This window comes from Podarcis muralis, chromosome 13 (genome assembly GCF_964188315.1).
Source record: "Podarcis muralis chromosome 13, rPodMur119.hap1.1, whole genome shotgun sequence".
Classification (NCBI taxonomy): Eukaryota; Metazoa; Chordata; class Lepidosauria; order Squamata; family Lacertidae; genus Podarcis; species Podarcis muralis.
Window position 1 is genome coordinate 40,645,503 of NC_135667.1, and position 26,573 is coordinate 40,672,075.

Here is a 26,573-nt window from a genome sequence, read left to right on the forward strand (position 1 = left end):
TTTATCTCTCTGGATTGATTGCCTGCCAAGCAGTCAGAAAATAAAAGGGAACAGTGGGAGCCAGCATGCACAAGTCGTGTCAGCGTTTTGTGACAAAATGTATTATTGGGCCTGATGGAGTACAAAGGAGCAAATTGTATATTAGGAAGGAGCGCCAGTAGATGCACTGCAGCCCTGTGAAAAGGCTGCCAGGCTGTTTCCATGTCTAATGGTTGCATTCATCTATTTATTTTTTGCATTTGTTGCATGTCAGTAATATTCAGGCGCTACCTACATTGGCCAGTATGTACGTCATGATTTTAAAATAACTCTTTTGTTTTCTGTCCCACGTTGAGACCATTTACAAATGACAAATACTAGTCTCTTGTTGGGTATTCCTAGCAGCCCATGTGAAAATTCCTAACCCTGGAAGATCTGCGTTGAAATTCCTTCATCAGCCACTGACTTACGATTGGTTACAGTCACTGCGTTGCTGTTGTTTTTAACATGGGGGACACTTGCTGATGAAACCATTGTCAACATATACATTGGTACCTTGGAATCCGTTCCAGAAGTCCGTTCGACTTCCAAAACGTTCAGAAACCAAGCCGCAGCTTCCGATTGGCCGCAGGAAGCTCCTGTAGCCAATCGGAAGCCGCGTCAGACGTTCAGGTTCCAAAGAACGTTCGCAAACCGGAACACTCACTTCTGGGTTTGTGGCGTTCAGGAGCCAAAACGTTCAACTTGCAAGGCGTTCGGGATCCAAGGTATGACTGTAATTTGAAGCTCATATGGGTGGATTTGTTTTTAAGTAATCATTTGAACACCTCCAGGGAGAAATGTTATATGTTGAACGCAGCCTTTTCTAGCTGCATGTGCAATTTTTCTGTGGGGATCTGTTTCATTTTCACTTTCGCATGGAGGTGCTTTTGAAATCCCTTAATAGAACTTATCCCCAAATCTCCAAACGTTATGTTTGTAACCAATCTAAATGTGCTCCTGTGTGGCAAAATGTCCTGGGGAGAAAATGCCACTTTCCCGTGTGCTTGTAAAAATACCAGACAGTAGTACAAGGTGAAAAAGCATACCAGTCAGCATGGTCTCTCTCTCTCTCTCTCTCTCTCTCTCTCTCTCTCTCTCTCTCTCTCACACACACACACACACACACAATTTTATTTGCATGCTACCTTTTCATAGTTCAAACCATGCTCAAAGCGGCTCCCAACATGAAAAAAAAAATCACAATTACAACATTTTTTTATGTGTTGTAAGCCACCCAGAGTGGCTAGGGAAACCCAGCTAGATGGCCGGGGTATAAATAATAAAATTCTCATCATTATCATTATCAACGTGATAAGGTAAAAGTAAAGGGACACCTGACGATTAGGTCCAGTCGTGGCCGACTCTGGGGTTGCGGTGCTCATCTCGCTTTACTGGCTGAGGGAGCCAGCGTACAGCTTCCGGGTCATGTGGCCAGCATGACTATGCCACTTCTGGCGAATCAGAGCAGCGCACGGAAACGCCGTTTACCTTCCTGCCTATTTATCTACTTGCACTTTGACGTACTTTCGAACTGCTAGGTTGGCAGGAGCAGGGACCGAGCAATGGGAGCTCACCCCGTCGCGGGGTTTGAACCGCCAAGTCTGATCGGCAAGTCCTAGGCTCTGTGGTTTAACCCACAACACCACCCGCATCCCTTCAACGTGATAAACATAGTCATAAATTGGGGTTGGGGTGTTGTTACTGTTCTTGATGCTGGTTTTGTGTACCTTTATTTTAGACAATTGTCATTTATGTGGAAATTGTTTGCTTTGGTTTCATATTTTGGTGTTTATTACTCAAGCCTACTTTTGTTACGTTGCAGTTATGTATTTTTTCCCATGTTGTAAGCCACCTTGAGCATACTTTGAACTGTGGAAAGGTAGCGTACAAATAAAATTAAATTATGCATGTATGTATAAACAATAAATAGAGGCATTTCCTACCCACCACAGGCAGATAGCTAAGACTGCATGCACACTCTGCTTTTAAAGCACATTTGAAGTGTGTTCTTTCCCTCAGGGAATGCTGGGCGCTATAGTTCGCTCCTCACAGAGTTACCATTCCCAGCAACCCTTAACAAATTGCAATGCCCAGAATACTCTGGTGTAATATAGTCCCTACAGAGCACAAAATGATTGTGAGATTGTTTGGGTGCTCTTCTGGCTCACAGATCACTGAAAGGGAGAGAGATTCAAGTGTCTAGATTAACATTCTCACTGACCCACTAGTTAACCCATGAAAAAATGGGGAGCTTTTGTTATGAGGGAGCAGTTAAACATGTGAAAACCTTGGTTTTAAAGTGATATGGCCTCAGAATGACTGTAGAGTATGTTTTTCCCCCCTGAATGTTTGAATTGACTCTCAGTCTAAGTTCCCATCTGGAAAATGGGACGATAATACAAACCCTATTCAGTTTCTACTCAAAAGAAAGCTTCCCTTAATTGCAACCTTAATAGCATGATTTGAAGGATTGCGGGAATCAGTGAGAGAAGGAGCCTAGAGCACTTGAGTACATTGAAACAGGCTGGAAAAGGATTAATAATATATTAATCAGCAGTTGTTTTAAACGACAGAGACGTCTATCTCTGTCTAGAAAGAAGCAGGGGAAAATACCAGCAAGGGATTCTGGAGAAAGATGAGGCAGATCTCAAATGTTGGGGAAAGGGCAGTAGGATACTCTTCCCATGTTTTATTCTAGAGGGGAAAAATTCTTCATGTTCTTCCTCTCCCCCTCCTTTAGCTGGGTCCAGGAATTCCTGAACGAAGAAAACAAAGGACTTGATGTGTTGGTGGACTACCTCGCCTTTGCCCAGTGCTCTGTCACGTAAGTTGCTGCCACAGCTTGGTGGGGAAGTGATGGTTAAGTCAGGATCCTAGTGGGGCCTGCAACAAAATATTGCAGTGTGGATTGTTCCCACAATTCCATTGTCCCAGAAAACCCGGCTCGCTCTGCCTCCACAAATCAACCCATATTTATATATATGAGCATGCCCAAACCCCATTGGGATGTTTAGGAGCGTTCTCCTTCCACCCACCCCCCTATTTATTTTTCTTCACATTTCTGCAAACGCCAATGTTCCCTCAAGCCTGTTGATCATGGGTTGGCAAACTAAGTCCTGGGGGCCAGATCCGGCCCAATCGCCTTCTCAATCTGGCCCACGGACGGTCCAGGAATTAGCGTGTTTTTACATGAGTAGAATGTGTCCTTTTATTTAAAATGCATCTCTGGGTTATTTGTGGGGCACAGGAATTTGTTCACACCCCCCCCTCAAATATAGTCCGGTCCCCCCCCCAAGGTCTGAGGGACAGTGGACCTGCCCTCTGCTGAAAAAGTTTGCTGACCCCTGCTGTTGATTCTTCCCTCTTGTCCATGGGTGGCGCTGTTTTGACTATATCAGTGGTGCTACTCACAATCTGATCATCGGGAATTGAGGGTGGGGCTGCTATCCCAGGCGAAGCTTCTAGCCTTGTTATTGTGAGCCCCAGTCCAGCAGAGAACACCTATCACCTATCCAATAGGGCATGTGTAGGCTGGGATGGAAATTGCTGCTTTTCTACCTGGAGGTTGCACTCATCGGGGTTATGTTTTTGTCCTTGGGCCAGCAGACACCCCCTTGACATATTGCAAACTGATTTGAAACTCCCCTCAGTTACCAAAGTGGTTTGCTACATAGCTTAGCGAGACAGGCGTGCTTTTTGAAAAAGTCTTAAACTCCGCTAGGGCCTCGCCAAACTAATTTTCACAATTCTTTGGCTCTAAACTTTACTTTATATATGGCGTTGGGTGCTAAGCTGTCCTCTTAAAGGGAAAGGGGCTCTGTTCTGCGAAATCTAACCCATGTTTTCTTCCTTATTCTCTCCTTTGCCCGTGTCTTTGAAATAACCCCTGAGTTTTGGTCAGAGCACCAGTTACGCTTCACTCGTTGATAACTTTATTGAGGAATCATTCCTGAACTGGAAGAGATTTCACTCAACCCAGTCAATAATTCCTTCACGCTCTCCTGTCCTCGAGCGGGATGAGGGACTAACAAACAGCCCTCAGTCTAACAAGAACTCCCTTCCTGAGTCGCTTCTTCTTGGCAAATAGGTTATTCCACAGAGAGGTAGCATTCTGCTCAAATTAAGCATTTATACCTGCTTCTTTTGCATAATCAACTCTGCTTCTGCTAGCAGGAACAGCAAGCAAACCCCACCTGCACATTTCCCAAGTTTTCTCTGTTGCGTGGCGAGTTCCCCCCTCCCCCCAGAAATAAAGACACGAGACACAAGGATTCGAGTTAATGGGTCAAATTAGGCTACAACTTTATGGATTACAGGAATTGAGCGGTATTGGCTTAGGCATTGGTCCTAACAACTAACTGGCTTCAGCCTGCATGCTTGAAGGCCGGTGAGGGTTAACCACCAGTAGGGGGAGTCCTGCTGAGGTACGTCAACTAGGACCTCCCCCTGGGGTCGCCGCGCGTGGGCGTGCCGTGGGCCCACACCTCCATAGGCTTAGGACAAGGCCACCCCCCCCCCGGAATCCTTTACCGGACTACCCTTTGATTTGGGGGAAGGCGATGGCACTACCTCCTCACCCCTTCATAAGCATAACAATATAACTGTACCCCCACCAATGCCTAATCGCCAATACCGTGGAGTTGTGACGGTTTGCTACGAGGTAGGCGAAAACCAAGTGGCTGGTGCCAATCTGCCAATTGGAATAATTCCTACCATGCCCCTTGACGGCGACCAACCGAAGTCCATAGCAACGTCAGAGAGCCTAGCCTAACGGGTGGGAGGGGAGGGAAAACCTGGAGACCCTCGGCCACGCCAGACCTAAGAAAGGCGAGGCCTCGCCCCCCGAGCCAGCCGATTGGCTGGCTCGGGGTATGATGCGTCCGAGGATTCCCTAGTATCACGGGGGCTGAAGCCAGCCCCCGCGAGTGTGGGGAGGGGCATGAAGCCTGCAACCCCATCTCCTCCCTAGCTCGGAAGTGGCTTAACTGTGACTAGCAAAGCTTCCCATTTTTAAGAGCGGCCAAAGTCCATGAAGGCAGTTGAATAGAAATCCCATACTCTTTGGGGGAGAGCCGTAGGCTCTGTGGCAAAGCATCTTTCTTGCAGGCAGGTTCAGTTCCCGTCATCTCCGGGTAAGGCTGGGAGATAATAGGGCCAGAAACCCCAGAGGGCAACTGACAGGCAGTTTGGACGGTACTTGGCTAGATGTGCCAATGGGTCTGACTCTGCTTAAGGCAGCTTCCAGTATTGCTAACTACAGTGGTACCTTGGCTCTCAAACTCAATCCGTTCTGGAAGTCCGTTCCAAAACCAAGGCACGCTTTCCCATAGAAAGTAATGCAAAACGGATCAAGCCGTTCCAGACTTTTAAAAACAACCCCTAAAACAGCAATTTAACATGAATTTTACTATCTAACGAGACCATTGATCCATAAAATGAAAGCAATAATCAATGTACTATAAAATAAAGTAAGACAATATTGTAGATGATAAAAATTAAAATTATTATTTTTCTCTTACCTGCACTGACGATAGTCTTTGTTTAGTTGTGGGGGGGCTTTTGCCCACTTCCGCAGTCACACAATCAATCAATCAATCAATCAGTAGCTGAACTGGGTCACAAAAGCAAAACAAAAAAAGAGCTGCAAAAACACAAAATAAATAGCAAAACAAAAGGGCCAAACTTAATCCGTTTGACTTTCAAAATGTTTGAAAACCAAGGCGCAGCTTCTGATTGGTGCAGGCGCCCCGGAAACAATAGCTGACAGTCGTATCAGACATTCGGCTTCTGGAAAGCATTCGAAAACCGGAACACTTCCAGGTTTTTAGAGTTTGAGAACCAAGGTACAACTGTATAGTCATAATGGAACTGCATCAGCACCATGGAGAGCAACTTCACTTCCTCTCTGTCGGATAGGAAGATAAGAGTTTGAACACCTTGAATTTGTGAAACCTGCAGGAAAAGGGAGAGGGGGAAGTGTAGAAATTAAATGCTTAAAACTCAGTGCTTCTCAAACGCGGGTCTCCGGCTATTGTTAGACTACAACCCCCATCATCCCTGACCACTGGTCCTGCTAGCTAGGGAGGATGGGAGTTGTAGTCCAACAACAGCCAGAGACCCGAGTTCAAGAGACATGGGATAGTTCTTGACCTATTTAAGTTTGCAGTGCAGACGTGCTCCTAGCGGCAGCCCTGCTTCGGCGCCTCAGTTCCAGTGTCGCCAGCTTGGCAAACCTCCTTCCGCCCACCTGCTGACGCACACCCGTTTTTATATGTGTGGCTCCAGGTATGATATGGACAGCACTGACAATGGGAGCCCTGGGTCGGACAAGGGGAAGGCCCTGGACAGATCTATGGAGGACCTCAGCAGAAGCAGCAACTCCCCTACACAGGGCTCCTCCAAAGCGAGGCACCTGACTGTCAGGTAACAGAACGGACACTGGCAAGCTCTTCTTGAACTGCTTCCCTCGTATCTTGGGACACAGACCGTGGCGCCAGGAGAAAAGGCACTTTTGCCTTTATTCTCTTGCCCGCCTCACTTGAAGCTACCCTTAAGTGAAACATCTCAAAAAGGAAAGCTCACCAACCCAGCAAACGCCAAGTTGGAAACCGCTCTCTCGTTTTGCCAATGTGAAGCTTCTTTTTTGGAGAGCGTTGTCTGCAAAATGAAAAGTTGAAAGGGTGGGGGGAGCTGTTTTCATTGCAGCAGCAGATCGGCTGCTCTGCATTTATTTTCTTCAATTGATATCTCCCCTTTCTCCCTAACCGGACCTAGAGCTGCTTAGCTCCAGCAAGGTTGTAGCCCCATGGGTCTTCAGACTATAATATGGACTTGGGCAAAATGTGGCAAAACGAAAGGACTGAGTTTTGAAGAAGGAGTACCTCAGGCAAGCCTGATGACTAAGGTAGAGGGGGCTTGCCTATTCGAGGGCACTTCCATATTCTCAGTCAGATGTTCAACTGACATGTGGAAATCTCCATCTAAAAATATTGGAGGTATTTAGCATCCAAATTGCTTCAATTGGGGTGGTGGTGGTGGGGGAACGGAAGTTTCCTTCAGTTAAATAAGGAAATAGGGAGAAAAATGAAGAAAAGCTTGCAACTGGGGCTTCAGTTCCCGCCTCCACCATAGTTTGGGCTAGTTTAGGAGTTCTTATACAGAGACCCTGGAGCATGAGGTTGCAGGTTTCCACAATGTTGAAAATCCATGTGCCTCTTCAACATGCAAACAGTTGCGCATGGGAAAAAACCCCTGGTTTGCATGGGTGACACTCCCCACACACCATATGTTCATGCCCACCATATATTACCAGCCAGGGGCTGAGTTTTAATTTAGTGTCATAAACTGACCAAGCTGTGGGACTGCAAACGCACAAACACACCCACCCACAGCCCCTCAATGAGCCCAGAATATTAACCCTCAATCCTACAAAGTTTCCACAACCATCAGGCAAGTTAACCGACCACCCAATTTCTAAGCTCCCCCAACCTATTACCACCTTAGAAGCAAACTACCCTACGAGTAGTTTGATGGTTATTGATGAGTAGCCTCGGATGGTTTTTGTGGCCTAACAAACAGCAGGTTCTGGTTTTGTTTTCCTGCTCTTGCATTTTCCTGTCTCTGCCTTTCCTCTTTTCCTCTTTCCCCTTGTTCTAACCCCGTGCTTCTTTTGCACGCTCCCCTTGGGACAACGGCTCACGGTAGGTACCCAGCCTAGGGACCCTCAGGGGCAGGGAGGCGGGGAAGAGGGGCTCGCTCGGCTTTGCATGTAGTCTGAGCTTGTAAGATTGAAAAGATGGACGCCAAGAAAGGCAGGGGCCCACTGAACCCTGTGTCGGGAAGGAAGACTTGCTCTGCCTCCTGCCGCCATCACGGTGTTTTTAAAAAATGAAAAAAGAGGCAAATAATAAATTGAGGCATCAGTTACTATCTCTGCGCTAGCGGTTGTATTTCTTAGGTGTGCACTGAGGGTGCCTGAGTGTTTCCCCCCTGCGTTGGTAAAAGAAGAGGCCGTTTTATTCTACTTCCACTAAAGAGATTAAAACAAAATGGCTGCTCTTTTTCTCTGGGGTCGGAAGGGGATGAGGCCTTAGGCCTCAGAGCTCCGTTTGCTATCTGCAGCAACGAAATGCAAATAGACTTGAGGGAAAGTCAGCCCTTCTGAGTAACAGAAGTCTGTTTCTGTGGTTTAAGGGCCTTAATGTGAAGCAACTTAGTTTGGGTGGCTCTCAGAAATGACTGGCCTAAGGGGGTTGCCCTACAAGGAAAGATTTTCCATCCTTGGGCCTGTTTGCTGCCTGACAACCCACAGAGGAAAGAGTTCCTGCCCTGTAGGAAGTGGAGGCTGGGCGGCTTTGAAAGAGGATAAGACAAATGCGTGGAGAATATCTGTGGCTTCTAGCCACAATGGATGTGCTCTGTCACCACACAGTCAGAGGAAGTAGGCTCCCGAATACCACTTTCTGGAAACAGCGGAAGAGGAGAGTGCTCTTGTGCTCAGGTTTTGCTTGCGGGCTTCCGATAAGCATCTGATTAGCCGCCGCGTGAAGAAGATGCTGGACCAGATGGGCCATGGGCCTGATCCAGCAGGATCTTCTTAAGTTCTTATGGCCATTTATCGGGAAAGCTCTTGCTACAGATTCCCTACATCGGCAGCCTATTGAGTTAGAAGGCCCCTGAGGTCAGACTCTCTGGCCATAATCTGCGCCATACATTTAAAGCCCCATTAGACTACTTCAACAATTTCACAGAATACTGGGAGCTGTGGTTAGTTAAGGGTACGGAGAGTGTTTTAAGAGACCCCCTGTTCCCCTCGCAGAACTACATTCCCCAGAGTTCCCTAGGCACCGCTGCCTATGAATTGTAGTTCTGTGGCGGGCAATAGAGAGGCATCCTAACACCTCTCAGCAGCATCCTCATCCAACTACATTTCCCAGGATTCTTTGGGGGAAGCAATGAAGGTTAAACCAGTACAGTGGAACCCTGGTTCTTGAACGCCTCTGTTGTCGTACGTTTCGGCTCCCGAATGCCGAAAACCCAGAACTAACTGCTCCGCTTTCCGGAAGCTGAACATGCAGCTTCTGTTTTGAGTTTCCCTACTGTATTGAGGCTTCTGCTTTCAGTTTTTGGTTTTTGAATGTTTCGGAAGTCGAACGGTCTTCCGGAATGGATTGCGTTCAAAAACCGAGATTCCACTGTACAGGGTTATTCATAATGAAGTATACAGTTTCAACGCACTATAAAAAAAGAATGTAATATATCTTAGGTTTCCTGTAACAGAGTTGTAGGGGAATATTTAAAGTTTTTTTTAGAAACAGTCACAGATGTTCTGTGTGTGCACCCTTTGTCACACATACATGTCAAACAGGCAGTCCATTTCTGCCCAAACGCGACTCACCCTATGCGTTGATTTTCCTGGGCTTCGTTGAATGGTGGTGCAAACACTATCAACGACTTCTTCCGATACACATGGTCGTCCAGGACTTCTAAGTTTGTACAAACAGCCCGTAGTTTCAATTTTTAAATGCCAGTCGTAGATATATTTTCTGCTTGGAGGTCCCCCCCCCCCCCGAATCGCGATCAAAAACGCCATTGCACAACAGTTGCAGATTCTGTTTTGCTCAATTCAAGAACACAAAACGCCTTCTCCACTGCAGATACAGCCATTTTGCCTGACTAGCCACGTGACACACGCGCTATTGCCTATGTCGCTTGCCTCAGTAGCGGAACACAAACTTTATGAGTACATCTACCTCACAGTTTGCAGTTGTGGTCCTTGTCGTCGCCTGTTACTGTCTTACAGTGGTACCTCTGGATGTGAATGGGATCCGTTCCGGAGCCCCGTTCGCATCCTGAAGCGAATGCAACCCGCATCTGCACATCTGCGTGTGTGCGGGTCGCGATTTGCCGCTTCCACGCATGCTCGTGACGTCATTTTGAGCGTCTGCGGATGCGCGAGCGGCAAAACCCGGAAGTAACATGCTTCGTTACTTCTGGGTCGCCGTGGAGCGCAACCCGAAAACATTCAACCCGAAGCTACTTCAGCCTGAGGTATGACTGTACTTCATTATGAATCACCCTGTATAATAGTGTTTTCAATGCCTAGTGCGGACAGGGCCTCCGATCCTAGGAAACTTCATTTTAGGAACACAACACAGGGAACAATACTCTGTTGGGCAGGTGGGCAGCGACGAGCCACGTTTACTTGCTATGTTTGCTGAAACAGGTTGGTGTTTTTCCAGCCACAGCGAAGTCTTCCCCTGTGGTTCCACGAGGGCCACTTTCCCCCCTGAGGTTGGGGGGGTGGCAATGGGGGTGGGGGGGAAGCGTCCACCTGAAGCGTCCTATTTTTCCCTCCTGTCCTGCAGGATTGCAATCTTCCACCTCCTTCAGGTGTTGCCATTTGAACCAGCAGATCCAAACATTCTTTCAGCAAGTCCACCCAAGCATCCCCTCCTCCAGCGCCCCTGGGAGCGAGCAGGACTCTAAGCCCAGGCCTCCTCTCAACTCCTACTCACCCCGGTGAGCCTCTCCCCAAACCTAACCAGAAACGTCCCCTGCGAATGCGGCCGGAGGCCATAGGCTCGTCTAGGCCAAGGGCATGTTCTCCCCCCCCCCCCCTCCTAAGCTTGTGTGTTCATTTTGGCAGGCAGTCTCAGATATCGAACTTGAGGAGCCCTCGAAGCAGGGAGGCCATTTTGTAAAATCCCATTAAAAAAAAAAAAAAAAAAGCTCTGTAACTGGAATGCATTTTGTAAACACCTGCAGATAGTTGCATGCTTTTATTTTTGTCGGTTGCACAACCACGTTCCGGCACTGTTTGCTTTGCTGTTGTTGTTGCTGCTGCTGCTATTGTTGCTTTTGGCTCTAGTTTTCATTGTTGTGTGCAGGGAATTGGAGCTGTTGTACGGAAGCGGTGGGAAGGGGGCGCGGAACAGAGATAGGGGAGGGACCAGGTCAGGCCTCTGAAACCCCCTTGAGACATTGCCACTGCCAGCTTCTTAAAGGTTTAATGTGTGTTTCGGCTTTATTTTCCACACTGAGGTCTAGGAACTTTGAGACTGAGAAACTCAGATCTTCAGGATCTGAAGAGCAACTGCTACCACGTTTGGCACAAGTATCATTATTGCCATTATTATTTTATTACCTGCCCTTCACCCTGAGTTCCCAGGGTGGGCTATGGTAATTTATAACGCTCCGTTAAAAGATAACGTAAAACAACTTAAAATAACAAAAATAGGATGGGCCCCCAAAAGTTGCCGCATTCTATATTCCGCTGCACCCATAACCATGTTAATAGCTTATCATGGAGTATTATATTTCCTTAGTATTTTAAGCATAATCTAGAGCTCACCTTCCCATGGCCTTTTCACTAAAGACAGTGGAGTCCTGAAAAGCAGACTAGAGAGAGTTTGTTTTTCATTGGGCAGTGGCATCTCCTGTTCAGAATTTGAACTCGTGACCCGAGACCAAAAGGGTTCTCGTACTGCAATCCTGCTGCCCAGCCTAATCCTCTCCCCTGCCCTCCCCTCAATTTCCTGCTCCTTGGGCCCTTGCTCCTCTGCTTCTCTTTATGCTGTTGGACTTGACTGCCGGGTGATATCCGACGTCCTTTCTCATGCAGCTCTTTCCTTCCCCCTTTCCTCCCTCCTTCCGTTTTTCCCTACCTCAGACTCAATCTGGCACACAGCAGGAAGGCGCTGAGGAACTCACGCATCGTCAGCCAGAAGGACGACGTCCACGTCTGCATCATGTGCCTCCGTGCCATCATGAATTACCAGGTGACCGCGGGCGATGGGACGTTGGGGAGGTTTGTGCCCACAGAAACGGGTTTTTGCAGATTCTTGAAATGATGCAAAAACCTTTGGACCAGAGATCAAAGGGGGATGAACATATACATCTGGAGCCATGCGCCCTGCAACTCTCTGCCAAAAAAACCCCAAAGTATGGTGTCCAGCCTATTATTGTGTCCATATAATAATAATAGGGACGCGGGTGGCGCTGTGGGTTAAACCACTGAGCCTAGGACTTGCCGATCAGAAGGTCGGCGGTTCGTATCCCCGCGACGGGGTGAGCTCCCGTTGCTCGGTCCCTGCTCCTGCCAACCTAGCAGTTCGAAAGCACATCGAAGTGCAAGTAGATAAATAGGTACTGCTGCAGCGGGAAGGCAAACGGCGTTTCTGTGCGCTGCTCTGGTTCGCCAGAAGCGGCTTAGTCATGCTCGCCACATGACCCGGAAGCTGTACACCGGTTCCCTCAGCCAATAAAGCAAGATGAGCGCCGCAACCCCAGAGTCGGTCACGACTGGACCTAATGGTCAGGGGTCCCTTTACCTTTATAATAATAATCAAATTTATTATTTATACCCTGCCCATCTGGCTGGGTTTCCCCAGCCACTCTGGGCGGCTCCCAACAGAATATTAAAAACACGATAAAACTTCAAACATTAAAAACTTAAAACAGGGCTGCTTTCAGATGTCTTCTAAAATTCAGGTAGTTGTTTATTTCTTTGACATCTGATGGGAGAGCATTCCACAGGGCAGGTGCCACCACCGAGAAGGCCCTCTGCCTGGTTCCCCGCAACCTCACTTCTCGCAGGGAGGGAACCGCCAGAAGGCCCTTGGAGCTGGACCTCAGTGTCCTGGCTGAATGTTGGGGGTGGAGACACTCCTTCAGGTCCAAACTGAAAACATTTGGCAGTGAGGGGAGCGGGGGGAAGTCACAGGCATGGCCAATGTTCATATGACAAGGCTCCTGCTTGAGAAAGAATCCAGTTCTTGACCCTCCGCAGAATGAGAGGAACCCTCTTCTCCCTCCCTTCAGTCACCATTCCCCAATTTCCTCTAGCTCAACTCGGATTGCTAACATCCTCTCTCACCTTTCCCTTAGTCCGGGTTCAGCCTCGTGATGAACCACCCGGCCTGTGTCAATGAGATCACACTGAGCCTCAACAACAAGAACCCCAGGTAAGGACTCGGAACTCCTTTTCCGGACATGTGTTTCTTCATTTCTGAAAAGAGAGATGCATGGCGCTCAGGCCTGTCTAAGGGTCGGAGCCTTCCCAACTGGGATGCCCTGTTCTCTAAATCCTAGGTAGGAGGTAGGAGGTTTCATAGTGAGGGAACTGGACTCTCTTTACAGTGCACTGAGCCCCACTGTTTCCTTTATGTTTGGATGCATTTAAAAGGACCCACACACAAAAAGATGAAAGGTATGCTATGGGGAGTTGAGAAAGGGTGTGGACAGCATAGTTTTTCCCAATCAAGAAGAGGCTTTTTAAAAAATTGTGAATACCCTAGTACAGGGGTCAGCAAACTTTTTCAGCACTGTCCCTCAGACCTTGTGGGGGGCTGGACTATATTTTGAAAAATATTAATGAACGAATTCCTATGCCCCACAAATAACCCAGAGATGTATTTTGAATAAAAGGACACATTCTACTCATGTAAAAACACACTGATTCCCGGACCGTCTGCGGTCCGGATTGAGAAGGTGATTGGGCTGGATCCGGCCCCCAGGCCTTAGTTTGCCTACCCATGCCCTAGTATATGGCACTTGACAGTATATGCCTGACTTCAGAAAGTGTGGCCAAATACTCTTCATTTTTATTAGCACTTATTAGTGCCCAGGCTTTGCTTAATGGGAGAGATGCAGTTTGCCGTGTCTGGCTTGTCCTTTATCCCTGCTTTTCTCACCAAAGAAACCCTGAAAGGCTCAAGAAATGGCCACAAAAAGTAGCATGAGTTCTATTCTCCTACTGTCCATCCCCCATGCTCCCAGTTGTGGTTGCGGCCTGCGGCCTTCCTTGTTCCTTTTTCTATTAACTCTCCTCCCTAGTCAGCTGTTTCTCCTAACCCCCTTGCCATTCACCACCTGTTTTTCTTTATATAGGCCACAATCATGCCCCCAAACCCATCACTTCCCTCATGTGGATGACAGAGGGAGGGTAAGGTAGCATAGTCTGAACCCTTGAGTAGCAGGCTGGACCCACCCACCAATTTGCCGCAGAAGATGTCCCACCAAGCAAGTTAAACCAGGAGGCTCAAGCTAGTCAGCCGTGCTTCGTGTTTCTGGAAATGGCAACCCTTGAACCCGTCGCCTTCACCATCCCCACAAGCTGTCTGCCCCCACTTGGGAGTTTCTCTTGAGCCATTTGCATCCATCACACCCTTCGGCCCCTTTTCAGGAACGATGACCCACTTGGGAGTCCTTCATCTCACTGCTTTCCTCCTCGCAGGACTAAAGCTCTCGTCCTGGAGCTGTTGGCCGCTGTCTGCTTGGTCCGAGGGGGACACGACATCATCCTGGCCGCGTTTGACAATTTCAAAGAGGTTTGTAAGCTCCGTAACCCTTTCGACGGTGCTGGTTTCTGGCGTGCAACAAGATTGCAAGTCAGTCAAATACAGTGGTACCTTGGTTCTCAAACGCCTTGGTCCTCAAAGAACTTGGAACCCAAACACTGCAAACCCGGAAGTAAGTGTTCCGGTTTGCGAACTTTTTTTGGAAGCCGAACAGGCTCCATTTTGAGTGTTACGCTTCTGATTTGAGTTTTTGCTATTTATTTTGCGTTTTTGTTTTTGCGGCTCTTTTTTGTTTTGTTTTTGTGAGGAACCCAGTTCAGCTACTGATTGATTGATTGATTGATTGATTGATGGTGTGACGGCAGTACATTGTTTATTGCTTTCATTTTATGGATCAATGGTCTCGTTAGATAGTAAAATTCATGTTAAATTTCTGTTTTAGGGGTTGTTTTTAAAAGTCTGGAATGGATTAATCCGTTTTGCATAACTTTCTGTGGGAAAGTGCGCCTTGGTTTTGGAATGCTTTGGTTTTGGAACAGACTTCCGGAACGAATTAAGTTTGAGAACCAAGGTACCACTGTAGTGAAAGTGTCCTATGAGCGCAGCCCAAAGTACACCCATCCACTGCACGATTCACTGCTCAGGCTTTTGCCTCGTTCCAGTCGGCCTTTCCCACGGGGTAGAAATTCCTGCATTGAGTTTGCATTCTGTGTGGTTTGATCATTCAGTCGTTCCCAATGCATAGAGGCAGAAGAAGTAGGCCCAGAACAGTGACTCGTGCATGAACAGTGGCGCTTGAGCTCCTCTAAAGGTTGTGGGCAGTTCTTGCTTTTGTTTCTGTAAAGGTAGAGCCTTTCAGGAGGAAGTGTGAGTTGTGTTTTCATATTTTGCTCATGTGAATAAAGTGTGACTCACTCAGCAGTCAGAAGCTTGGGGAACATGTACGGAAAGATGAGGGGCAAACACTGTGTTGAGGGGGGCCTTATAACAGATGGAAACTGGCTCCCCCTGCCCCATTTTATTCTAGATCCCTTTGCTGCTACTGCCTGCAATTTGTACCCCAGCCTTCTTCTTCTTCTTCTTTGGCGATCACTCGTAGCTGAGTAAGATTGTCTTCCATGAACACGGTCTTAACAGTGAGTCCGTAAGTGACTGTGGAGGCCAGTTCTGCATCCACACATCCTTCCACGGTGGGGACATAGGTTTCCAGGTGGAAGTTGATCACTGTGAAGGTTTGCCATATGTGCCTTCCTCTTAGCACGTTTCTCCCTTTCGTCCTGAGTTCGAGCATCTTCAAAGCCCACGACACCTTTGGTAAAGGCTTATCTCCACCTGTAGTGCTTGCAGGCCAGTGTTTCCCGTTGTCGGTGTCTATACTACATTTTTTTAGATTGAGAGCGTCTTTGAACCTCTTTTGTTGACCACCGGCATTACGCTTTCCATTTTTAAGTTCGGAATAGAGTACAGTGGTACCTTTGGTTACGTACTTAATTTGTTCCAGAGGTCCGTTCTTAACCTGAAACTGTTCTTAACCTGAAGCACCACTTTAGCTAATGGGGCCTCCTGCTGCTACCGCGCCGCCGGAGCACGATTTCTGTTCTCATCCTGAAGCAAAGTTCTTAACCCGAGGTAGTATTTCTGGGTTAGCGGAATCTGTAACCTGAAGGGTATGTAACCTGAAGCGTATGTAACCCGAGGTACCACTGTAGTTGCTTTGGAAGACGATAATCAGGCATCCGAACAACATTTAATGACCAGCCTTACATGACCTTGAATGCTAAGCACTTGCTTTGTTATAAAGCTGAAATGGTCACATTTTCCATATTTTTCCATAAGTAAGGAGTGTGGCTTTGAAAGAGAGTGTGTTTTCAATTGCTCAAACTTCAATGGGTGAATTCTCTCACAGTGCTGTAGTCTGTTCTGTATATGCACAGTAAGAACAAAAGTGCCTGCTCCTTAGGGTCAAGCTGAATGTGATGTTAAATGTGTGCAGTTTTTAAAAATGCCAACTGCATCGGCTGGGGAGGAGTGATTAATGGCAGCAGAGGAGGTATGGAGAGGGTTTTAACCCATTATTCTTGCCTGTGCCAAAGCTTTTTGAAGGTGGCATTTACTTTGTGAGTGTTAAGTTGTGGGTGAACATATCAGACGATACAGCGATTCTTCAAAAAGCTCTTGTTTATTCAGAGGCCAGAACAGAACTGAACTGAAGGGTTCAGTCAGCCTGTTTATATAGGGCTCCAGTACAACGTAACTGTAACAATTTTCTAAAACTATCCAATCACTGAACGTCACTTTCGATCCCTTATTTGCATAACTATCTACAGTATCCCCCTGCTGGCCCAGTGTGAGAACTTCAGTACATAGCAGAGAGGCACTTCTTGGTGCCATTGAAGGAATCATAAAATTACAGAGTTGGAAGGGACCACAAGGGTCATCTAGTCCAGCCCCCTGCAGTACAGGAATCTTTTCTGCCCAGTGTGGGCCTCGAACCCACAACGCAGAGATTTGAGAGTCTTATGCTCTACCAACTGAACTAATTCAAATTCCACCTTAAGAAAAGGGATTTTCTTCCTCAGGGATTGGGTTAGATCCCCTCTCCTCCATATTTGCTTTGATCCCACTAATAATCAGCAAAAACGCCCCTGCCCCGCCCCCTGCTGATGCAATTTCCATTAAAAACAGCAAAATCCTGCACTTTAAATGCAAATATGGCGTTTCCTGTAGTTTGGCTCTTAGTGAAAGCCTCTGTAAGTATATTTTTTATTATTATAGTTTTTATTAAATTTCTTTTTTACATTTCAGAATATTCACTTAAACAGCCTTAATGTATCAATGACTTCCCTTCCTCTCTTTCCGTGGTTCATTTTGCACAGCACAAATCCCTGCATATTTTATATAAACTAAGCCTTTCAGTATTCCATTATAACACCCATCAAAACTTATTTACACCGTTGAATTTATCTTAACGCTGCCCATTAAGCCTTTTGTAAGTTTAGATGAGCTAAGTTAATAAGTAGGGAATAGAAGGGAAACTTGCCTCTTTGGCGCTCATGCTGTTGCTGTAAACTGACACAGGGAGAGCTGACAAAGAGTCCGCTTAGGTTACATGGGATAAAATTTGCCCATGGAGCACATTGGCTTGTGCCAAAGCTTTTGGACGGGAGGAAATGGAATCCTTGGTGCCAAACAGACAGGTGCAAGCCTGATCTGTCACTCAGGCACAGTTGGACAAATTGGACCTGTATTGGTGGTGGAAACCTGGGCACAGATTCTCTTTCTGCTTGAATATGTGGGATTATCCTCGCATCTCCTCTCTCCTCCTTTCCTCTCCTCTCCTGCATGGCTTAATTGTCTGTAGTTTTTCAGAAATGACTTATGCATCATTACTTCTGCAGTTTTAAGGCCACTAACTCTGATCATTTAGCATTTAGCAAGTCACTTCCACCACTAAGTTTTCTCTCCCGTGAGGTAGCGATTCCTGGAGGGTGGGGAGGCGTAGATGTGTTAAGTTTGCCTGGTGGCAAAAACCTGAATAATGGCTACCAAAAATTATTATTGTGGGATAGGCCTTTGTGAGGTAGGTGGGTGGCCCTTTCCCCCGTTTTACAGACAGGAAACAGAGGCTTCACAATAGCAGGGTGGCCAGGGTTGCGTGCATCACCTTGTGGCAGAAATTACAAAATTAAATTAGTCGTAAATTAAAGACCAGCTGCTTACCCACTGGATAGTGCTCTTTATGGTGTGCCTGCCCCATATCAAATAGCTCAGAAGAAAGGAGGGACACTTTTTGCTTGTACAGTGGTACCTCGGGTTAAGAACTTAATTCGTTCTGGAGGTCCGTTCTTAACCTGAAACTGTTCTTAACCTGAAGCACCACTTTAGCTAATGGGGCCTCCTGCTGCCGCCGCACCATCGGAGAACGATTTCTGTTCTCATCTGTTTAACCCACAGCACCACCCACGTCCCTAACTTACTGTACTCTTAAAAGGGAAATTACCCCAGCCTTTCATTATCCTGCAGCTGTCCATTATTGGAGGGTGTATGAGTGAAATCTTAGCTACAGCTGAAGACGATTTCTCCAATATTGCATAGCCAGAAATCGGAGATTGTTTACTCTGGGCTTTTATATCCCAGCACTGATTATACCAGGGGTAGAGAAACTCTGGCTGTGATGAAAAGATTAGGTCCCAACTTCCATATTAAAGACCAACATTGGCCATGCTAGATGGGTGCTGATGGGAGTTCAACCAGGTCTGGAGGGCCACAGTCTGCCGCCCCCCCCCCCCCCCGCCCTGATCTACAGACAGACAAATTTTGATGCCCCCCCCCCTCGCCCACACACCTTGCCCTGGCTGTCTTGAGTCCTTCACAGGTCATTGTGTCTCTCCATTCCTCCAGGGTAGAAGGCCCAGAACTCCTTTAATCTCTTTTTTAACAACCTCTGAGCTGCTTGAGCATGTAAATATAAGTAAGTGCAGAGTTGCTCTTGCAGAAGGACAGTTTGTTCAAATGTGGAAGAATAGCCTGGCACAAGCTCAGAGAAAATGTGATTGCCTCCACCACCATCGCGCCAACTTGGTACTTGCTCTCAAGGCATAACTATGCAGTGTACTGACAATGGATGTTTTGTAAACGCGTGTCTGTCTATGTAAATGCAGAGGACTCTTGAGTCTGCGTGTGTCATTTGCAAGGAAGGATCAACATGTCAAACCCCCCTCTGCTCCGTTTTTCTCTGCAGATAGGCTTCATGTATTATTATTACTATTTATTGAATGTATATACCGCCCTATACCCAGGGATCTCAGGGCGGTTCACAGAATAAAATCAAGATATAAAACCACAAAATGCATAATAAAAAGAAAAACAGAAACCCAATAGCCCTACCCCACAAAAAAACACATTTTAAAAGGGCGTAGGATGTAAATCAGATCAGCCAAAGGCCTGGTTAAAAAGGAACATTTTTACCTGGTTCCTAAAGTTGTATAATGAAGGCGCCAGGCAAACTTCCCTGGGGAGAGCATTCCACAGATGGGGAGCCACTGCGGAGAAGGCCCCGTTCTCATGTTGCCACCCTCCGGACCTCTCCGGGAGGAGGCACATGAAGGAGGGACACAGAAGATGATCTCAGGGTCTGGGTAGGTTCATATGGAAAGATGCAGTCCTTGAGCTGTTGCGGTCCTAAGCTGTTTAAGGCTTTCTAGGTCAAAACCAGCACTTCGAATTGGCCCCGGAATTCATGTACAGGGGAAACACTGTTAAAATCTGCTGTAGGAGAATCAGTGGCAGGTGGGGAAAGAATAAGGCACTCTTTCCTGCGCAATGATACCTATGCACGCACCCTGAAAATGCTCCCCCACTTCCATAATACAGTGCTACCTCGGGTTAAGAACTTAATTCGTTTGGAGGTCCGTTCTTAACCTGAAACTGTTCTTAGCCTGAAGCACCACTTTAGCTAATGGGGCCGCCTGCTGCCGCCGCACCACCGCTACGTGATTTCTGTTCTTATCCTAAAGCAAAGTTCTTAACCCGAGGTACTATTTCTGGGTTAGCGGAGTCTGTAACCTGAAGCATCTGTAACCTGAGGTACTACTGTACAATTATGCAGTAAACCCAGTCCGGCAACCCCACGTTTTCATTGTAAGTTGTAGTTCTGCCCGCAGCAATCCATGTCGGCATATCAAATACCTTCTCTGCTGATCCCTCACATTTGCTTCCCCCTAGAATAGCCTCCCCCAACCTTGGGTTTTCAGATGCTGGATGCTAGACTAAAACCCACATCATCTCTAGTCCGCATGGCCAATGGTCAGAGATGATGGGAGTTCTAGTCCCACAGTATCTGGGGACTCGAGGCCAGGAAAGGCAGCCCTAGAGATGTGCGAATCTCTGAAATGGTGACCCAAGACAAATAATGCATGTTCAGGATTCTCCCGGTTGTTCAGCCAGCAAGTGCCAGACTTTAAGGCTGGGCAACCCATTGCAGGAAAACCTTTGCTCAGGGCAATTGGCCTCTGAAGATGTCTTTGTACAACATGAAAGCTCCTGGAATTCTGGGCAATCTGCCTGGCCCTAAAAGCCTTTGTCCCAGTTCTTCAGAGAAAAGACGTATTAGTCAGCAGAGAGAATATCAGTGCCAAGACCTACATAAACAGGCAAGGGGAACTTAAATCCTATCAGTTTTTCAAGGAAAAAACCTTGCGTGTTCTAATGGGCAGTGTCCCAAGTCACTTTTCCGGCAGCCTAACATTTGAGAGGAAATCTCAGAATTCAGGTGGGTTGTCTTGGCCATCTACCGGTGGACCAGAAAAACATCTGAAGGTTTTTTATTGATTTTTATCTTACCAGATGACATCAGGGGTTTTGCCACTGGCACAGTGAGATGTCTCTTTGTGCAAGCGACCTATCAGACAAGGTTGCAGCCTTGCTGAAGGCCCTAAAAGCATCTCAAATGGCTTCTTTGATCTTCTTCTTATCTCCAGATCAGTTAGGAAAATCAGGGAAGAGGGCCATAATTTCCATCACTCCCAGATAGCCTGTGTGTGCCTGGCTCCCCAACTTCATACCTTTAAGGCTTCCGGCAACTTCAGACTTGCTCCTTGGGTCTTCTTCTACATACCTGAGGCTCCTAATGTGCCATCTGATTTCTTGATGCTCTGAAGTCAAAACCCTTCTAGACTTTGGTTGCCAAAGTTTGGTTGTCAAAGTTTGACATAGCTGGAATATCTTGATAAGCTATCTGAAATTAATCTGTTGGTCTAATTAAATGCTGATGATGATGATGATGATGAAGAAGAAGAAGAAGAATTTATTTATACACCACCCATCTGGTAGGATTTCCCCAGCCACTCTGGGCAGCTGCCATCATCATCATCATCATCATCATAAAGTGATAAAACACCAAACATTAAAAACTTCCCTAAACAGAGCTGCCTTCAGATGTCTTCTAAAAGTCAGATAGTTGTTTATTTCCTTGGCATCTGATGGGAGGGCGTTCCACAGAGCAGGCGCCACTACCGAAAAGGCCCTCCCTGGTTCCCTGCAACCTCACTTCCTGCAGGGAGGGAACCACCAGAAGTCCCTTGGCGCTGGACCTCAGTGTCTGGGCAGAACGATGGGGGTGGAGAAGCTCGTTGAGGTATACTGGGCCAAGGCCATTTAGGGCTTTAAAGGTCAGCACCAACACTTCGAATTGTGCTTGGAGACGTACTGGGAGCCAATGTAGGTCTTTCAGGACCGGTGTTATGTGGTCTCGGCGGCCGCTCCCAGTCACCAGTCTGGCTGCCGCATTCTGGATTAGTTCTGGTTCTGTGTCACCTTCAAAGGTAGCCCCACGTAGAGCACATTGCAGTGGTCTAAGCGGGAGATAACCAGAGCATGCCCCATTCTGGCGAGAGTGCGTGGGCGGGCAAATCTATGCCTAGTCCACGCAAGTAGCTTACGGCATTCAGGCTTGTAAATAGCGAAAAGAATGGAAACAAGGCTCCAAGCAGCCTGATTAAATTCAACAAACAGCAGAGGCCGCTCCCAGGCAGAGATCAGCTGCATTGCCCAAAGCACCTTTCTTTGCAAAGTTTTAAAAACGCATGTGCTTTTAAATGTTGACATTGCTTTGGGACAGTCAGGCAGCCAGCGTGTGCTTGTAGCAAACTCTAGTAACGCTGCAATTTTATCTTGGGTGAAACAGTCATCCCCGTTGAGGGTTCAGAGTCACAGGTGGGAAGCGAGGGAAGCGGAGTCAACAGCCTCCGGGAGAAACCCTCTCCTCTTTCCCCCAGCCCTGCTGCCCTCCTCTATATCAAATATCCATCCCTACGCAGGGACCACTGGCTGTATCAGCTGTAACTGGAGGAGTAACAACATCTTGGGCCAAGGGGAGAGCTTTGTATATATAAGCAGGGCTGTGTTAATGTCATACACAATGGCCTGCTTGTAGATTCCCCCCCCCCAATGCCTTCTTGCTCCCTTACACTAATGTGTGTATCTGCCAAACAAAACCAAGACCGCCCCCTGCCCCTCCCCAATGTAATGCAGCCGCCCTAGGTAACCACATTTGGTTGCATTCGCCCCTTCCCTGTACCTGAAGTTTCCTTCTGTTTCAGAATGTCGATGGCAAGCTCCTTTTTCTACTTCTATTGTTCTCGTAAGGTTGCATGAAATGTCATCAACAATCACGCTTTTTTTAAATGCTTGATCCCCCCCCCCGCACCTGTTTCACTTTCTTTCTCGTTTTTTGAAAAAATATATATTTTATTTTCATTTTTTAAGCAAGTTTTTTTAATACATTCACATCCTTTTCAAATTCTGCGCTCCTGGCATTACTTAGATCCCTCGGACTTCCCCCCACCCCCACCCCCCATTTCCAAATTTCCCCCTATTTCTTTGCATCTAACTACATTTTTTCTAGGGTGGCGCTGTGGTCTAAACCACAGAAGCCTAGAGCTTGCCAATCAGAAGGTCGGCAGTTCGAATCCCCACAACGGGGTGAGCTCCCATTGTTCGGTCCCTGCTCCTGCCCACCTAGCAGTTCAAAAGCATGTCAAATTGCAAGCAGATACCTTCCAGCGGGAAGGTAAACGGTGTTTCCGTGCGCTGCTCTGGTTCGCCAGAAGTGGCTTAGTCATGCTGGCCACATGACCTGGAAGCTGTACGCTGGCTCCCTCGGTCTATAGAGTGAGATGAGCGCACAACACCAGAGTCGTCCGCGACTGGACCTAATGGTCAGGGGTACCTTTACCTTTACCTACATTTTTTCTAGTTCATTTTGTCGCTCCCCACCCCCCTTTAACTAATATTACATTATACGTGTTACAATAATCCTGCTAATGTTTTTAAGTATACACAGTGGTCTTACATTCTATAAACTTAACCCACTTTTGATTGAATTTCTTATCGTTTTGTTGCCTGATCCTCACGGTAATCTTTGCCATTTCAGCATAGTCCATCATCTCAGTTATCCACTCGTCGTTGGTCAGGGGACTTTTTCTTCCTTCCACTTCTGGGCCAGTAGCATTCATGCTACTGTTGTCGCGTACATAAATAGTCTTTTGAATTCTTTTGGTATTTTGTCTCCTGTTTGTTGTTGTTTAGTCTTTTGGTCGTGTCCGACTCTTTATGACCCCATGGACCAGAGCATACCAGGCACTCCTGTCTTCCACTGCCTCTCACAATTTGGTCAAACTCATGCTGGTAGCTTCGAAAACACTGTCCAACCATCTCATCCTCTGCCAACATCAGGGTCTTTTCCAGGGAGTCTTCTCTTCTCATGAGGTGGCCAAAGTATTGGAGCCTCAGCTTCAGGATCTGTACTTCCAGTGAGCACTCAGGGCTGATTTCCTTCAGAACTGAGAGGTTTGATCTTCTTGCAGTCCATGGGACTCTCAAGAGTCTCCTCCAGCACCATAATTCAAAAGCATCAATTCTTCAGCGATCAGCCTTCTTTATGGTCCAGCTCTCACTTCCATACGTCACTACTGGGAATTGTCTCCTGTTAACCCTAGTAAAAAGGCTTCTGGCTTTTTTTCATAAAAGTTATCTTAAACACTTTTTTTCAGTTCGTTATAGGGCCACTTTCTCCCCCCGCATCCCTTTCCTTTTTTTGTCTAATGTTCCAGTTTTCATCACGGAATACATTCATTTAGCGGACCTTGGACTAGGGCCAGGGAGGCTTGGGTTTAAATTCCTCCGCTGTGAAGCTCACAGGGTCACAATCTCTCACCCTAATCTACAGTCACAATCTCTCACCCTAACCTACACCTCAGGGCCGTTGTAAAGACAAAAAGGAATACTAACTCCACGAGTTCCTTGGATGGAATAGCAATGTCATAAAATGCACTTTGAATGAACTCCCAATTATTTTGTTGCTGGGGGCGAGCCAGAGAAATTTTCAAAATATTCTTTGGGGATCTGGCACTCTCATCCACCATGATGGCTTTGAGAGTCTCTCCTGTACCATTTGCCTATATCTTTGAATGCTGTTAACGTGTGAGAGAATGCGGAAGAGAGCAGTCTTTCCGTTTAAAGCAGGGTTGTGGAACCTTCGGCACTCTTAATGGTTTTTCCGAACTACAACTCCCATCATCCCTGTCCATTGGCTGTGCTGGCTGGGGCTGATGGGAATTGCAGCCAGCATAGGCTTCACATTTGTGCCTAAGGCCAAGCTAGATTAGAAGCAGAATAGGCATTCTGGCTATTATGTCTTGAATAGCTTTCATATATCCAGACGGTTGAAAATATTTATATCCAGACTTTCCAGTCAGTCGCTCAAGGTGACTCACATTAAAACTGTTAAAACCCTTAAACGATGAAAAACAACAATAAAACCTGCATGTGTTAACCGAGGCATCCGATTTTTTTCATCCTTCCCTAAGACAAATCACCCAGGGCTGGTTCCCAACAGCTATGCCCGTTAAACTGCTGCAGTTTCCCATCCCTCCCTCCCGAGGGAACCACACTTAATGCGAAAGGGGGAAAGGATCTTTTACCATTCTCAGCTCCCTCATAAAACTGCTGTTCTCTTGAGGAAGCCATGGCAGTGTTGGGACTGGCAGAGGTGAAGCAAGTGTTGGGAAGATAAGCTTGGCAAATACATGAGCTGGTGAGAAGTCGGGCTGGCCGGCTGAGAAAACAAGAAGCAAATGGGGGGGGGGGTCGTGCAGTGGCAGTTTGTATCTCACACCTGCAATTTTTGCAGGCTGAGTCAACCAGGGCAGAACAAGAGGCTTCATAGGGGCTGGTGGCATCCTGTGGGCAAGTGTGCCCAGAGCCCTGTAGTAGCTGCAGTACCCAGCCATGGGTGGCACACTTGCCTAAGCATAGCTGAGGGCAGTCTAGAATGCCCCCTTTTCTAGCAAGCTGACCTCTTGGTACCAAGAGTGGGATAATGTTGGGTTTCTGTTTATGCCACTGTGCAGTTTTTGGAGTTACAGGACTCTGTTTACATTCCAGACTGTTGGAAGTCTCACGAGAGATGGATGTTGTTGTTACTGGTTTCCTGTTTCTTTGTCTCAGTTGGTTCGCTGACTCTCACAGAGAGAGGATGTATATTCTTTTCTGTCTGCGTAGTTAGAAATAAAACGTAGCGATGTAGCTCATATATTTCTCGTCCTTCTGCTGCTGTCTGGATACTCTGCGTAATGGGAACGTGCCTGCAGCCTCATCAAAGGCTTAGGTTGTTAATGACCGTTGGAGGACACAAATGGAGGAGTAGCTTGGCCGTACGGAGTTCTGACAGATAACTGGGTCTGGCTGCCAGAGCCCTCTCTTGGACTCCCTAGGCATCCAGATTGACCAGTTGAAACTCTGTTATTTGTTAGCCCAAAAATGGAAAACGAGCGAGGTCCCAACCAAAGAAGAGTGGCAACTTAAGTTGACAGAATATGCACAACTCGCAGCCTTAGCATATAAAAGAAGAGAACAAGCAGAACATAACGTTTAGAGAAGATTGGAAAATGTTTATTGAATATATGGGAAATAGCTGTGTACAGCTGAAAACGCTGGCAGCATGAAGATAAATTCAACGGTGTAAATAAGTTTTGATGGATGCAATAACGGAATGGTTTAGTTTATGTAAAATATGCAGGGATTTATGATATGTGAAACGAACCATGGAAAGAGAAGAAGGGAAGTCATTGATATCTTAAGGATGCAAAAATGAGGACATGAAATTGTAAAACAGGAAATTTAATACAAATTATATGTATTTTTAAAAAAGAAGCAGCTTTGTAGTGCCAAGTAAGCCTTTGGCGCCAAACCAACCTGACTGCCTTTCTTTCCTTCCCTGCAGGTCTGCGGTGAGAAGAACCGCTTTGAGAAGCTGATGGAATATTTCCGAAATGAAGACTGCAACATTGATTTCATGGTAATGCAAAGGCTGGAAGCAAAGGTCACTGTTTAGCTTCTTGTCTAACAAGGGCTCTCCCTCCCTCCTCAAACATACCATCACAAATAGATAGTGTTCACACACACACACACACACACACACACACACAGAGCCTTGCTGCCTTTCGCCTGATTTGCACAGATTTCTGAAATGTCGATTAAAAACAAAACATTGGCTTATCTTTTTTTTTTAGTTTACTTTGGTTTGCCACCCATGGTTTGTTTAGAGGAAACAAGCCACGATCCCAGATTTGAATGCCACAACAGTGCAGACCAGTCTGGTACAGTGGTGCCTCGCAAGACGAAAAGAATCCGTTCCGCGAGTCTCTTCGTCTTGCGGTTTTTTCGTCTTGCGAAGCAAGCCCATTAGCGGCT

At 46.8% G+C, this 26,573-nt stretch overlaps 1 protein-coding gene across 7 annotated transcripts in view; it reads left to right on the forward strand.

Annotated features, from left to right (window-relative positions):
• FMNL1 (formin like 1) overlaps positions 1 to 26,573 on the forward strand; it is a 105,427-nt gene that overhangs the window by 51,694 nt on the left and 27,160 nt on the right. For 2 of the 7 annotated variants that reach the window (XM_077917451.1, XM_077917450.1), the window contains exons 5-11: positions 2,762 to 2,845; positions 6,307 to 6,444; positions 10,414 to 10,542; positions 11,693 to 11,801; positions 12,910 to 12,986; positions 14,258 to 14,351; positions 26,104 to 26,178. In XM_077917451.1, the coding sequence (XP_077773577.1) occupies positions 2,762 to 2,845; positions 6,307 to 6,444; positions 10,414 to 10,542; positions 11,693 to 11,801; positions 12,910 to 12,986; positions 14,258 to 14,351; positions 26,104 to 26,178 (706 nt within the window). The remainder of the gene's footprint in view (positions 1 to 2,761; positions 2,846 to 6,306; positions 6,445 to 10,413; positions 10,543 to 11,692; positions 11,802 to 12,909; positions 12,987 to 14,257; positions 14,352 to 26,103; positions 26,179 to 26,573) is intronic. The other 5 variants (XM_077917456.1, XM_077917452.1, XM_077917453.1 and 2 more) reach the window with 4 other exon arrangements.